The 15987-nt window shown below is 37.7% G+C and overlaps 1 protein-coding gene across 1 annotated transcript in view; it reads right to left on the bottom strand.

The window, feature by feature from the left end:
• Positions 1-272: 272 nt before the first annotated feature.
• The window catches only part of LOC107674230 (regulator of G-protein signaling 12-like), a 45857-nt gene continuing 30142 nt past the window's right edge, over positions 273-15987 (bottom strand). Inside the window, exons 5-17 of the mRNA XM_016468147.1 lie at positions 10279-10448; positions 9160-9252; positions 8766-8909; positions 7094-7273; positions 6216-6366; positions 5888-5982; positions 5391-5585; positions 4710-4783; positions 4389-4515; positions 3876-3972; positions 3029-3096; positions 2280-2376; positions 273-2007 (exon numbers count right to left, since the gene is read on the bottom strand). Coding sequence (XP_016323633.1) covers positions 1430-2007; positions 2280-2376; positions 3029-3096; positions 3876-3972; positions 4389-4515; positions 4710-4783; positions 5391-5585; positions 5888-5982; positions 6216-6366; positions 7094-7273; positions 8766-8909; positions 9160-9252; positions 10279-10448 — 2069 coding nt within the window. The 3' untranslated portion in view covers positions 273-1429. The remainder of the gene's footprint in view (positions 2008-2279; positions 2377-3028; positions 3097-3875; positions 3973-4388; positions 4516-4709; positions 4784-5390; positions 5586-5887; positions 5983-6215; positions 6367-7093; positions 7274-8765; positions 8910-9159; positions 9253-10278; positions 10449-15987) is intronic.

Consider the following 15987-nt stretch of genomic DNA (forward strand, 5'->3'; position numbering starts at 1 on the left):
ATAACAGTAGTTGACCTGAAAGAGAAAACTGACTGTAGAAGCAGACAACTAACACCTTTTATAGCACCCATAGTGGTAAGACTGAGAATGCACTTGTGCTTCATTTTGAATTGTGCTTAGACACATTTTGGAGTACAACAATGCTTGAACTCAAACTTCCATAGCTGGAAGCATGTGTGTTTACGTACTTAAGAGTATGTTTCAGGCCTAAGAAATAGTAGAAATTGTAAACAGGTACTGGAAAGAGATCGGAACAAGACACAAACATAAGAGGAAGGGAGAAATCTCACCCCTAACATTTATTTAACTCTATTTACAGGTTTGCAGAAATCAGTCTGAGTAGAGATATTGGTTGTCTACAAAAAGGACTGCTACAGAAAACTGAAAATGATTTCAGTGTCAGAAAGAATTGAATGGAGAACAATTCAACAATGTCGGCAACTCCATATAGCAATAAATCACACAGATATAACAGAAACTATGAATACATTTAGTAGTTTATCATTCAAGAAGATAAATTAATCCTTTTTTAGGATTATATTACACAATTACATAAGTAACATATGATACCGTAGCTTAAAAAACATGGAAGTGATGTCATGGTGATAAACAGGAAGTGATCTGTGTAGCTACACATTGTTGAATTGCATTTTCGTACGAATATGATGAAAACAAAAAAAAGCTCTGAGGTCTCAATTTAAGATTGAAATATAGAAATGTGAGGTCATGAGGAGTTACTGAAGACTCTTTGTCAATATTTAGGTTTCATGGACAGGTTCATGGAAGGCACGCTACTGGTAACCATTGAGAGGTAAGGTGAGGCCTCTGTCGTACTAAAACTGATTGTGCTTGTTTATGTTTTAGTTGTGTATTCACATCATTTGAACAACTTTTTTGAACAGATAAATATATTTATGCATAAACGAGGGTGTTTGTCACCTCAAACACTCCACGTCTGGTATGTAGTTTATATTTAATGTTGAAGAACTATCACATGTCAGTTGTGACTCCTGTTAAGGCCATCATGTGATCAGCCAGAGGACAGATTTATGCAGAAAACGAGGAAGATCAATTCAGTTCACTACTAACCTCAAATCAGTCCGACTGGCTACAATAATTCTATTGTTTCTCTCAGTGGAATAAAAGCTGTGAAAGTCAATGATTGTCAAGATTGTGTGTGGCTAGTTGTTTTAAAATACTTTCAGGGGAAAATAAACTGTCAAATGCATTGTAGGTAGAAGTCTCTTTTTCGATTCTTCATTAAAGTGCTTAAAGGGGGTCAAATGTACATGGGAAGGATGTGGTTTTGCCAGGGTTTGGCATAGGGCTTACGATGAGGAACACAGCAAATCCACAGCACTCAGAAATCACACACATCTTCAGGAGGGACCAGAGAGAGGTGAGGATAACACATGCGAGCGTAGTTTGTTCACACAGGAGAGGTACCTGATCGAGCCCAGCTGTCCTGGAAAGTGTCCTCCCTCAGGAGGTGCAGTCGGTCTGGAGAGGAAGGGAGAGGCATAGGGGACTGGTGAAGGAGAGAGCTGTTAGGGCTTGTGATGTCGCCTTCGGCGACAAATGTCAGGTCCGTGCTGCTCTCCTCTTCCTCCAGTGCCTGGACCCCTCCATCGCTCCTCCAGTCTGTGATCCCGGACGAGCCCCCTTTTTGCGAGTGTGGGATTGGGGATAGTGAGGAACTAAACGGTGGTGGATTTCGGCCTGCTGCGTTTCTGAGAGCGCTATTGGGAGGCATCAGGGCACGTCTAGGTGCTGTGCCTTCCACCGCTGAATCTAAGCTCTGCGATTGGTGGCTGGCACTGAGTGTGGAGCCGTTCTCCTTGGATCGGGGCCGGTTCTTGTGGGAGACAGGGGTGGAGCTGAGGTTGTTGCTGTCTGCTTCCGTGTCGAGGCGCAGGAAGTCCGGAAGGACAAGGTTGGATTTGTTCAGCAAACCCCGCTGGTCGTCAGCTCTGTTGCTCTGTGCTTTGGATATGAGCTCGAAGAATTCTGGTTGAACAACAAACAAAATTTTAAACTGTTTTATTTGTTGGAAAGTAAAAAGCACATCTGACATGTTACAGAGAGCGTGAGATAGAAAGCATTCTCGCCAGACATCAGCAAAAGATTTACTGCGGCTGCAAAGTGTGCTTGTGTTAGCATTAGCTACATCAGCCAGTGTTGCTACAGAGATGCATAAGATGTAGCCAAGAACAACTTCGCCTAACTAGGTGAAAGAAAGAGAGATTATTCAAGAAAGTGAAAGGGGAATAGTTTTTTACCTTCAGCTTCATCTATATTAAGCTTTTTCTGTTTTCGCTTTTCCACCTGGGCCCTGGTTTTCACAGCCGAAGCCTTTCCTGCCGCTTTGTCCTCCCCCTGGGTAGCGACAATAAGAATGGGGCACATTAAGGGTGCGTGGATGAGAACCGCCTTTTCTACAAGGCTTTCTCTGGGGCGCAGGGCTAAAACTACTGGGGCCTCATAGGTGCATTGGGTGGGCCTCTAGTCACTATCACTAAAGCTAGTGTACATACTCGCTCTACTTGTGCAAGCATACTAAAGTCAATCTCCATTCAGCACAGCATGTCACTGCAGAAAAACCACCACCAGCACAGCATGCCACCACAAGACCCAACATCAATAAACATCCACGCTCCACTTTCTTGTTTTTCCACCATTTCTCTCAACATATCACACAGCTACCAGCAACTATTAAGATGAAAGAGTCTGTACAAGGGAAGAACCCTTGAACCAAGGAACTCTTGGCGGACAGAGTCTGCTATCCCCTCACAACATTGTGGTGTGTTGAAGGAAATGAAGTGGTAAAGAGGTGGGTTGCTGTGATCCGAGAAGTGGGATTAGATCATCCACAGGCCCAGAAATGCAGAGATTCAGAGACAGTCTTCAGACTGGAGAAAAGAATAGGGAAGCCAGCCATGCACAGACTCCCCACACACAGGCCAAAACACAAAGAAAGAAAGAGAGAGAAGGAGATGAAAATGTATGATCTTGGAGATCGAGGTCTTACTGTGGCAGACTGGCTTCGCGTAGACAGAGGTGGACCGTGACTTTTAGATGAGACCAGCTTTTGTTTGTCTGTTTAGAGAGGGAGAAAGTTAACTTATTCTGTTCAAGCTTAAGAGCAAGCAACTATGTTTAAGACAACAAGGCATACATAACGTTTTACTTTCATAATGCAAAGTGCATGAGTACAATTACTTTAATGTGTTGACACATACTAAAGCATATGAACTTGACTATAATTTTTACTGTAGTGTGTGATTCCATATTACATTTAAATTCAATAAATTTTAAATGTACACAACCGCACCTTCATCATTACAAATGTGTAATTACAAATATATGTAAATAAAATAAATTACATTCAAGTATATTTTAGTTTACCAAAAATGCTCATCAGTATATTCGGCAGCACACTTTTAACCAAATAAAAAAAAAACAATAGAAGTAATTATAAAATTTAAATTAAACAATAATATATTTTCATTTAATTGCAGTTAACAAGCAATTACATGTCTAAAACATTACATTTAGTTTGCACTTAAGTATATTATTTTAAAGTGTATTCTTTCTGTAATTAATACTGTAATGTAATTAATTATTTCTGTAATTAATACAGTAAGTACTCTTTTTAAAAGTATACTAAAGTGTATTTCTATTTTAAAAGGGACCTAACAGATACCTAATTGTTTATACAGCTATCAGGGGAATTACAGATCTAGATGATTATAAAATCCATATTTAGGAAATAAAATTGTTTGGCCTTCATGATATTGTTTCACAGTGGGTGAAATCAAAGAATCAGATCGGATGATGTGAATGATGTCTGTCCTGTATGTGTGTGTGCATCTTGCCTTTTCCTGGAACGTGGTCTCCTGCTTCCAGAACCACCCTCAGTCCATCTAGATTAGATATAGGAAGCCCAAGATCCAGCGGCTCTTTCTCTCCACTCTACCCACACAAAAACAACATATCTAATTAATAGCCATTTCAAAAAATCACAAAATGCATATATTTCACATTTTATGGTACAGTAGCCCATATTCCTCCATCTCCATAGAGCAATGTGCTACAAAACAAAACCAGCTAAATAAGCAAGATGATTGAAACATACTTTATACGCTACTGTGAAACCTGATAACCCAACATGATTCTTAACCCACAAACACATCGTCATCATGTTTTTTGTGAGAAATTGTTTAATACAATATTGTACATAAAACATTTTCTAAGATACATGCCAATATATCCAATAAATGAGATACATCCAAGATACAAGATACTATATTATCCGCTTGTAAAACCTCTCTTTTCTAAAAATAAATAAATAAACAAATTAATTTAAAATAAGCATATGTTTGACTCACTATCCTGGCCACCAGGTCTCCTAAGTTCAGACCATATTTGGCCACTACCGGCCTCAGCACTTCTGTAACTGGCTTAGTGGGTTTTGCTTTCAGCCCAACAGAACGGTTTATGGGCACCAGATCCAGTCTATGAGGGGGAGATGACGAAAGAGAGAGAAGTTAAGGAAAATAAACTTTACAAAATGATAATGAAAGACTTCAGTTAAGTTTAAAAAGCATAAAAGAAAAAGAGGCCTGATGAATACATAAAGACAGACAAAAATGATAGATGAAAAGATGAATGAATGGATAGACAGAGATAAAAACTAAACAGGTGTGTACCGGAATAGCGTACGTTTCTCCAGCCGCAGATCTCTGGAGCACAGTGTCATGCAGTCCTGGTCCAACACTAAAGGCTTTACACAAGGACAATACATGCTATTATAGTCCATTACAGCATTGTAGTATCAAATTATGCAGATGCGCGCACACACACACACACACACACACACACACACTGAAACTAGTACAGAAACCGTGTTAGGAATGGCATGCTACCATACTATATTGCAGTATGCTATCTGCATTCTGTGAATAGTGTGCGCATTTTCTGTATGCGTGGAATGCCCAGATTACCTGCTACATTTGCTGAAATTTGATGTACATCTGAAGACACTGCATGGTATACAGTTTCCCAGAACGCAACTCGCTCCATGTGACGTTTCACCTTCAAATGCATGAGTGAACTGGAGGCGGGAACTAGTAATTATAAATGTAATGCTTGTATATGTACGTACACACACACACACACACACACACGTAAATGCAACACTCAGCACAAACACACACATACTGAAACCACCTTGTAACCTTTCAAAGTGGACAGGCCAAAATTAAAAGCAAAAGCAAAAGTGAAGGTACCTTAATTACTGGTTACTATTATAGTATAGTTTTACCACAAAACACAATTAACACCTTGCAATGGTGATCTGAACTGCACTATAATGTTGCCTTTCATGTTACCTTTTCTCCTCCTACTAAGAACAGATCCACAGCAGCCAGATTAATGCTGAGCTTCTCACACAAGCCTAAGAGCACCTCTCTGATGGAGATGCCAGGCCTGATGTGTACTGGGCAGCATGAACCATCCGGAAGGTAAATGTTACAGTGACGCACGGCACGCTCAGACAACGACATGGAGTTACGCGACACCTCACCCTGTCAGACAAAGGAATAAGCAATACAAACAAATTAAATGAACACAAAAATATTAAATTCAGCTATATTAAATTGGAGATAATGCTCATAATTGAAGGATATATTCTTAAAAACAAATAAGATATATAATATATAAAATAATTCTACTACATTTAAATAATAATAATAATATGACCATCATCAGCATCATTATTAATTGACTGGGTTGACTTAATACAATATATTACATTTGATAATTATGATAAAATCCTAATAATCCTAGACAGATTACCATCAACTTCAGTCAGACACATTCGACTCACCTCGTTTTTTCCAGAACCAGAGGTTGCAAGTTCCAAACTCGCACCAGATGACAAAGAGCCCTGTGATTCTCTCCGTCCGTTACTACCAGTAAAGCCTGTGGTGAAAGACAAATATCATTTGTAACCAACATACTGGAAAATGCAGGGAATTGGAGAAGCTGGTGGAAATATTCAAGGAGAGACAAGAAGCACAGAAACAAAAATGCCGACATGAAAAGTATCAAAAATTTATAAGCATCGTAAGTGCACAGTAAATATAAAGAAACTAAATGAAGCTAAACTGCAGAACAATAATCTAACAGAATCAGCACTGATGTCCCCCACTCACTGTAGTCTCCAAGGTCCTTCTTCTTAGATCCTTTTCCGAAACTTCTATTTCTGGACCAGGAGAAGAAAATGCTTTTCTTTTTATCGCTATGTTCATCTCTGCTGTCTTCATTTAGGGACCTTCCCGATTTACTCTTCTTGTCGTCCTGCATCTTCAAAAAATTTTCAATTATTCTCAAACACAAAGGCGTTACACTAAGATCTGAGGCAACAGACAATAAAAAAAAAATCCCTGGTGGCCAATGAACCACTGATATGCAGAATAAAAATGAGATGCATAGCCGGTGAGGAATTTACGGAGTTAAATTAGATCTGACTGGAAGGCATGGTGGGGATGTTAACTGAGATGACTGTCTCTCTTCCTTTGAAAGCTTCTGGAATAACTATATTATCACTTGACTATGTAAACAAGAATATAATGCTGACAATAGCTTCAGTATCACACCTTAAATGCAATTGCATTTAAATACTTTTAGGTGTGAAGCCATTCCCACATACATAGGTCGCAAATTGCTTTAAAAGGACAGTAAAAAGTGAGACATTTTAGCCAAATGATGGTAAAACCATCTATAAACATCTATAAACATTATTACATTCTGCAATGCTGAACAGATCATATTTCAATAGTTACAAAGGTCATAAATTCGTAATTGATAAATGTTCATACATAATCACATATCAATGTACATAAACTACTGAAGGTGTTACTAAACCTTCCACTGAGAGATAATTGGGGGTATCATCCTTTGATGTGCTTCACAAATTGTTTGATTTTGTGATTATGTTTCAAAGGAAGTCAATGTGTCAACTGTCAACTGACTGTCATCATTCTAATGAAGGGCGTAAGATATAAAGTAAACACAAATGTGTGTGTGTTACCTTTTTAGGTGTAGAGAGGTTAGAGCGGTCAGAGCTTGTGCTATGTTTGGACGTGGGACTACTGGGGACCTGGTAGGGGTCTGGAAGAGGACGCCCCTCCACCTCGGCAAGCATACATTCTTGATACAGGTAGGACTTTAGGAAGCGAGTGTAACTGTCAAACTTCATCAGGTTAAAGATCTATTGAGGGAAAAAAGAAGAGCTGCACTGTAAAACCAGCTGCTTACAAGACACAAGACAAGGCACAAATCTCGATACTGGTCTAGCATATCCATATTTTTTATGTTTGTCAACTAGCATAGCTTTTCTAGTCTTGCTGGTAAAGCTGCTTAAGCAAACCAGTGGGGGCACCAGCATTTCACGCTGGGACCAGCATCCTTATGAACAACATATGCTGATGACCACCAATGTGGGTCTTATCAGCTGCGATAATATACACTTCCGTTCAAGTTGAAAGGAGGTCAGTCTTTTTTTTTTAAAGAAATTAATACTTTTATTCAGCAAGGATGTATTCAATTAATCTAAAATGACAGTGAAAACATATAGTGTAACAAAATATTTCAGTTTCAAATAAATGCTGTTCTTTTAAACTTTTCATTCATTAAAAAAAGTTTTTTAACAAAAAAACTGCTTTCAACAAGTATTTCAGAAGGGTCATGTGACACTGAAGACTGGAATAATGGCTGCTGAAAATTCAGCTTTTTTTCAGCAAAATGGATAAATTACATTTTACAATAAAATAGAACGCACTAATAATATTTCACAATATTACTGATTTTACTCTATTATTGATCAAATAAATGCAACCTTGTTCATCATAAGAGACTTATTTCAAAAACATTAAAATATCTTCCTGAACAAAATGCAAGCTTGATTAAAAACTGCACCGTTTTTATGGCACCAGATTCATCGTTTTTAAATGACAAATCCAGAAAAATTAAAAAATGGTGTGGAAAAAAGGAAGGGCCTGGTTTGCGGGGGTTGTGCATTACACCACAGCTACAGTTATCTGACATTGCAAAATGTGGCCAACAAAATGTTGATGTGAGTTTGTGATTTACAGAGATCTTGGATAAGGAGGTGACAGCCAGACAGGAGCCTCTAAATGCCGCTACGTGATTCTACGCCTTAAAAGACACTTTATAAGAACACATTCTCTGCTGCTACGAGCACAAAGGTTGCCCGCAGGTTTCCTCACAGTTATCATGGGGTTGGAGTCTACAGGATGCTACATTCATGATCTTATGACATCACAGAGCTGAATTCAAAATACTTTATTATTTCACATCTTGCCTACAGTCCTCAAAGATGGTAACGCCTTACAGACATGCAGTGGAGGGTGCTGGGGAGTACACAGCTTTCTGGGATCAGGATCTGTTTTTTTGTTTTTTTTTTGTCATGTTGTCATGAAAACTACAATAACTGAACTATTAACTGGTCTGGGAAAGGTGTTAAGTAGAACCACATAAAAAGACAGGTTAAGGCATGTAAGGGCATGGATTTTCCAACATTTCAACATCTCTAGGATGGGCCTGACACCGACGCAGCCTGAGGTGCTTTGGGAAATTTTTAGGCACTATTAATTCTGTGCTAAAGCTTTTTATTCAGAAATACAGTGCTGTACCCACAAGGTTACAGTAAAGAATCCAAATTTGAGCACTTCCTGTCTTACCTGTAGCTGCTGCTCTTTAAACATATCTGGTCTTGGAGCGTTGAGGATGTCGTCAGCCAACTGAGCCTGACTATCAATGTTGACAGGTGTGGTGGCCTTACTCGACAGGAAGCTGTTGTAGATCTCTCTGGCCTTCTGGGACAGCTGGGGGCCAAAAGTCACGACAAGGTTACAATCAAACGGCAAATGAAAAACATTGTTTATTTCATCCTGTCCATGTAAAGGGTGTATTTACTACACTAAATGGACTGCTATAGATGAAAAAAGATCTAATAAACAGCCTCCAAAAAGTACCCAAGTAAAATAAATAAATAAATAAATAAATACATTAATAAATAAATTAAACTGAATTTACATTATTTAAATTCAACTGGTAAATATGTGGACTTTATACCTGTTTCTTGTCTGTTTCAGGAACATGACTGAAATATTCACATGCTTGCCAAAATAAAATATTCTCCTCACTGAACTCCTTCTTCAGAAACTCCTGCAGGATGAAGAGAAAAATAAATAAATTAAAGATCATTGATTATACTGCAAAACATACAAAATTACACACGTTGTCTTTTACCTTTAAACTAGAAAATTAAACTTACTAACTACTCACTGGCTGAACTACACTGAACAAAATTATAAACGCAACACTTTTGTTTTTGCCCCCATTTTTCATGAGCTGAACTCAAAGATCTAAGACTTTTTCTATGTACACAAAAGGCCTATTTCTCTCAAATATTGTTCACAAATCTGTCTAAATCTGTGTTAGTGAGCACTTATCCTTTGCCGAGATAATCCATCCACCTCACAGGTGTGGCATATCAAGATGCTGATTAGACAGCATGATTATTGCAAAGGTGTGCCTTAAGCTGGCCACAATAAAAGGCCACTCTAAAATGTGCAGTTTTACTGTATTGGGGGGTCCGAAAACCAGTCAGTATCTGGTGTGACCACCATTTGCCTCACGCAGTGCAACACATCTCCTTCGCATAGAGTTGATCAGATTGTTGATTGTGGCCTGTGGAATGTTGCTGGATATTGGCAGGAACTGGAACACGCTGTCAAACCCTGATCCATTGTTCGATTATCTCGGCAAAGGAGAAGTGCTCACTAACACAGATTTAGACAGATTTGTGAACAATATTTGAGAGAAATAGGCCTTTTGTGTACATAGAAAAAGTCTTAGATCTTTCAGTTCAACTCATGAAAAATGGGGGCAAAAACACAAGTGTTGCGTTTATAATTTTGTTCAGTGTAAATTCTCTAAGAATTCTTTGCTTTTCAAAAAACTCCTTTTCAAACACTTCCTGGTGGTTTTGTTTGAGACCTTGAATTCATCGAGTTCCTCATGCAAACTCACTGAGAAAGCCTTTACAACTTCAGAGGTATCTGAGGTCTTCACATTTTCAATTAAAATGCATAAAGCTTGACATGTACTCTCAACCAACATCGATCAAATATTCTGTAACAGTGTGGCTGGCTGCTGTGCAAAAGGATGACTTGGACCAATCCAACGTACCGAAAAATATCGGACACCGACGGGATCCTGTAGTAGCCGCTCGAAGCAGACAGCCCATGATGCAATGCGCCGTTCAGTGTGGCGTCTATGGCATTGCACGCTAGGTAGGCTGGCATTGCTGTTTAGACTGTTATCACTGCCGCAGCCTTTCAGGTCCACACTGTTCAGCTCTATGCACAAACAATGAGATAACAATGTTACTATTATTTGCACCAAACACAGTGGCACAATTATTTTTGTTAAAGAAGAAATGTATAGTATCATGAAGCTTTTTCTTCATTCAATTTGACATATTACATATGAGAGACACAATAACCCTCCAAAAAATATTAACTCTTTCAAATCAGCAAATGCCTAACGGGACCTGAATTATGTAACCCAGATTCCTGAATAAGGGCGAGGGTGCTCTAAACTAAAACCATATTCTTAAAATAGACCCGCATTTGCAAATGAACAACAAAAACATCAGAGCTAGAACAGCACACGTGACATACGACAAATTCAAGATGTTTCTCCACTTATCTAAATGCCTTCATCAGCCCTTAACCTGATTTCTTAAACCACCTAATACTTTTCTACTTTACTGCTGCTTCTGCTGTTAAATACTCTCTTTTTAGTTTCTGGGTGATTCTGATTGGTTGGTGAGTTCTTGTAATCAAATACTATTGATTAAAGTTACAAAGCATATTCTTCTTTAAAGGCACAGTTTACCCAAAAATAAAAATAGTCATTATTTACTCACCCACGTGTTGTTCCAAGCTCATATGCTGTTACTTTATCGGAGGAACATCAAACAGAAAAATCAAACAGTTCATAGCGAACAGGAGCTGTCAAGCTGCATAAAGGATAAAAATACCATAAAAGTGGTTCATATAACTATATTCCATGTTACTATGAACAGATTTACTTTTGTGTTCTGTGTGTTCTGGTACAACATAAGGGTGAGAAATAATGACTAAAGGTGAACTATTCCTTAAAGTAATCCTCAAAAACACTCAAATGAACAGAAGACAGTTTAACGGCAAAGGCTTTAGCATAGCTGAATATAAAACGTATGCTAAAAAAAGCACTCAGAAGAAATCCAATGGTTAAGGTTCAGTTAGACCACCTCTGAAAGAATCTCATCAGACCGTGGGTCAATATCAGCACAAGCTCTTACCTGGGTAAAGCTGGTACGAGCCTGTTTGATGCCACTTTACCAGGTATTTCATGCCAATTGGACGCCAGGCTTTGACATCCATCACCCCACATTACAAACACACACTACCATGGTGCAGAGGATGAACAGCTATCAAACTGTCCATAGAGCTAATGTACATGCTGACTGCAGACATCATAAGCATCTAGTAACTAACTAAACAAAACCGACACAGCGACGAGACTACATGCATGCATAGAGGTAAATAGATAGAGTGGCCTGTGCACAAAGCTCTAAACGGGTAGATGATAAATTATTGAAAGTAGAGAGGGGAGGGAAACTTAGACGGTAGAGGTAACAAGAACCTGCAATATTAATGCTGGACCAGCACAGCCACCCAGTAGCACCATAACCGAAGACAAACTGCACACATAAACAGATAGGACAATTTCATTTTGACTGTGTTGCATAATGTCCACCTGCCTTGTTATAATAGGGGTCAATTACAAATAAGAGTATCTATGATAAGAATGCATGCGTCCTAATAATTTTCAAACAAATGTTTAAAAAAAAAAATTAAAGGTAAATATATTTTTGCACAAATATGATTAATTCATAAATATAAATTTATGTTATGTATTAATACATTATGTAATTGTATTAAATATGTAAAAAATATATACATAAATATGTATTGGGGGAGTCACTCCACATGACATTTCACAACCTGAACTACCCTTGTCTTGTGATAAACAGTTCAAATTATATGATAATTTAAGAGACTTACTGACCTTGACACACAGTCATGAGGGTCTGGATAGGTCGTATGATATCACTTCAAGTTTTATGTTTTTCTCTACATAATCATTAGCTACACCACATGATTTTGATTTGGCAGACATTTTTTCTCTTAAATTTGCTCATGTTTTTTTCTCTCTCTAAGATTAAGACTATGACACTATTTGCCACTATAATACTACTTAACAAGGTTTTCTTTTCAAACATGTAATTTTTTTATTCATTTTGATGTCGATCTATCACCAACAGTTTTTATTTGCTCCCCAAAAATATCAAAATGAATTTCAATTCAGAAATTAAAAACATTCATCATAGAGGAGGTGCATTCAAGTGATTGTATTTATGAATTAAATTAATAGATCCTGACAGAAATAAATAAGCATCAGGTCATTGATCCGTAGATAAAGACATCCTGTACACTAAATAGTCTGACACAATGAGAGGTCCAGACTGTAAAACTCACACCAAGACATCTACAAGAACACAGCTCAAGTCTAAAGACAGCAGAATAATGAAGAAAATGAAAGGTTGCTGAGATTTGCACTTTGATCTCAAGATGGATGGGTGTTACTGACGTTACAAGTGGTCCTTAATTCACTCTCTCTGCTTTCACAGGCAGATTTACGACATCCTGCCATGCCGTTAATTGATCCTGGAGCAGTTTCTAGGGATAAAAAAACTGGCCCCGGCACCTGAACACTCATCCAGCCAGACTAAACTCAATTCAGATCCTCTCATGGTCGTTGTGTTTGAAGGGCAGCTTGATGAGGCCACAAACTATTGTGTGCCCATTCACAACACAAACATTAAAAACTATACTACTGGATCATAAAAGAAACAGCCCACTGAAGTAAGTTGGTAACACTTTATTTCGATAGTCCACCTTAAAAATTCTCCTAACAATAAGTAACTTTGCAACTACATGTCAACTACTAGTCATTAGAGTATTAGTGGAAGTATCTGCTAACACATCATTCTGATGGTTCCTCAACAGGCATGTTACTGACTATAAGTACCTTTGCAAGTTCATCAAATTATTCTACTAACCCTAACCATAACTTAACAGTCTACTAATAATCCTTTGAGAGTTAGGTGACATGCAGTTGCAAATGAATGATAGTTAGTTTCACATGTAGTTGCAAAGTTACTTATAGGTAGTAGAACGTCTAAAGTGGACTATCGAAATAAAGCGGTAGAGGTAACAAGAACCTGCAATATTAATGCTGGACCAGCACAGCCACCCAGTAGCACCATAACCGAAGACAAACTGCACACATAAACAGATAGGACAATTTCATTTTGACTGTGTTGCATAATGTCCACCTGCCTTGTTATAATAGGGGTCAATTACAAATAAGAGTATCTATGATAAGAATGCATGCGTCCTAATAATTTTCAAACAAATGTTTAAAAAAAAAAATTAAAGGTAAATATATTTTTGCACAAATATGATTAATTCATAAATATAAATTTATGTTATGTATTAATACATTATGTAATTGTATTAAATATGTAAAAAATATATACATAAATATGTATTGGGGGAGTCACTCCACATGACATTTCACAACCTGAACTACCCTTGTCTTGTGATAAACAGTTCAAATTATATGATAATTTAAGAGACTTACTGACCTTGACACACAGTCATGAGGGTCTGGATAGGTCGTATGATATCACTTCAAGTTTTATGTTTTTCTCTACATAATCATTAGCTACACCACATGATTTTGATTTGGCAGACATTTTTTCTCTTAAATTTGCTCATGTTTTTTTCTCTCTCTAAGATTAAGACTATGACACTATTTGCCACTATAATACTACTTAACAAGGTTTTCTTTTCAAACATGTAATTTTTTTATTCATTTTGATGTCGATCTATCACCAACAGTTTTTATTTGCTCCCCAAAAATATCAAAATGAATTTCAATTCAGAAATTAAAAACATTCATCATAGAGGAGGTGCATTCAAGTGATTGTATTTATGAATTAAATTAATAGATCCTGACAGAAATAAATAAGCATCAGGTCATTGATCCGTAGATAAAGACATCCTGTACACTAAATAGTCTGACACAATGAGAGGTCCAGACTGTAAAACTCACACCAAGACATCTACAAGAACACAGCTCAAGTCTAAAGACAGCAGAATAATGAAGAAAATGAAAGGTTGCTGAGATTTGCACTTTGATCTCAAGATGGATGGGTGTTACTGACGTTACAAGTGGTCCTTAATTCACTCTCTCTGCTTTCACAGGCAGATTTACGACATCCTGCCATGCCGTTAATTGATCCTGGAGCAGTTTCTAGGGATAAAAAAACTGGCCCCGGCACCTGAACACTCATCCAGCCAGACTAAACTCAATTCAGATCCTCTCATGGTCGTTGTGTTTGAAGGGCAGCTTGATGAGGCCACAAACTATTGTGTGCCCATTCACAACACAAACATTAAAAACTATACTACTGGATCATAAAAGAAACAGCCCACTGAAGTAAGTTGGTAACACTTTATTTCGATAGTCCACCTTAAAAATTCTCCTAACAATAAGTAACTTTGCAACTACATGTCAACTACTAGTCATTAGAGTATTAGTGGAAGTATCTGCTAACACATCATTCTGATGGTTCCTCAACAGGCATGTTACTGACTATAAGTACCTTTGCAAGTTCATCAAATTATTCTACTAACCCTAACCATAACTTAACAGTCTACTAATAATCCTTTGAGAGTTAGGTGACATGCAGTTGCAAATGAATGATAGTTAGTTTCACATGTAGTTGCAAAGTTACTTATAGGTAGTAGAACGTCTAAAGTGGACTATCGAAATAAAGTGTAACCGTAAGTTCCTCACAGTTTTGCATGCATACATTTGTCCCTCTGTGCCTTTTGTTATGCATAAGGCTGAAAGATCTATGGCTCCGACCGGCAACGTTAAGCAAACATTCACAGAATCCCTGACACATTCACACATGTTAATTGAGGCACTGAGGGGGGAGAGGGGAGGTAGTTAGGGCTTGTTCACTCCTAGTGCAGTTGGACTTGAAATACAGAGATTTAACTCGCTCTGGCCTGATGAATCAGACAACATATTACTTACTGTACAATCATTGGTGCTGTTCCTTGTGTATAGTTTTGTATAAAAAGAGAAAGTTGGGCTGAAGGTTTAAAGAGGCACGTAATGAAACACCAGAATTTGTTTGGTCACATTTTAACCTTATGCAACAGTAAATTTGTGATTTCAGAGGAAAACTGATCACAAATAATGTTGCAACTGAGCTCAAAAAGAACCAAATGAACTTAAATTACATTGTTTACTCCCACAAAATGACCCAGAGACTTTAAAATACTAGTCTATATTCTTCTAACAAGCACTTATAGAGCAAAAACTGCTGTATAAGAGCTGGATTTGGGGGGATGGATGGATGGCATTGGGAAAAGAAAGCCAATCTTAGCAAGAGATCAGGCAAATAAAAAAACAGCCAAATTGGTGTTTGCTTTCTCCTTAATTTGCGTAGAGCTCTCCATTTCAGATGTTGTACATTAACATTGAAAACACAGCATAGACAACAACACCGAGCCTGACACTAGACATCAGAAACGAGACTGGAGTGAAAATGGGGCAGAATAGGAAAAGAACACAAAAAGGTGAAAGTAATGTATATACGAGAAATGTAGAAGTAATTAGATCCCAAAGAGATGGAGTACAAAAGAGGTGAAACTCAAGGATGAAAGTGTGACCAAAAAAAAAAAAAAAAATGTGGGTGGAACAAAA

The sequence above is a fragment of the Sinocyclocheilus anshuiensis genome, unplaced genomic scaffold, assembly GCF_001515605.1.
Source record: "Sinocyclocheilus anshuiensis isolate Anshui unplaced genomic scaffold, SAMN03320099.WGS_v1.1 scaffold728, whole genome shotgun sequence".
Classification (NCBI taxonomy): Eukaryota; Metazoa; Chordata; class Actinopteri; order Cypriniformes; family Cyprinidae; genus Sinocyclocheilus; species Sinocyclocheilus anshuiensis.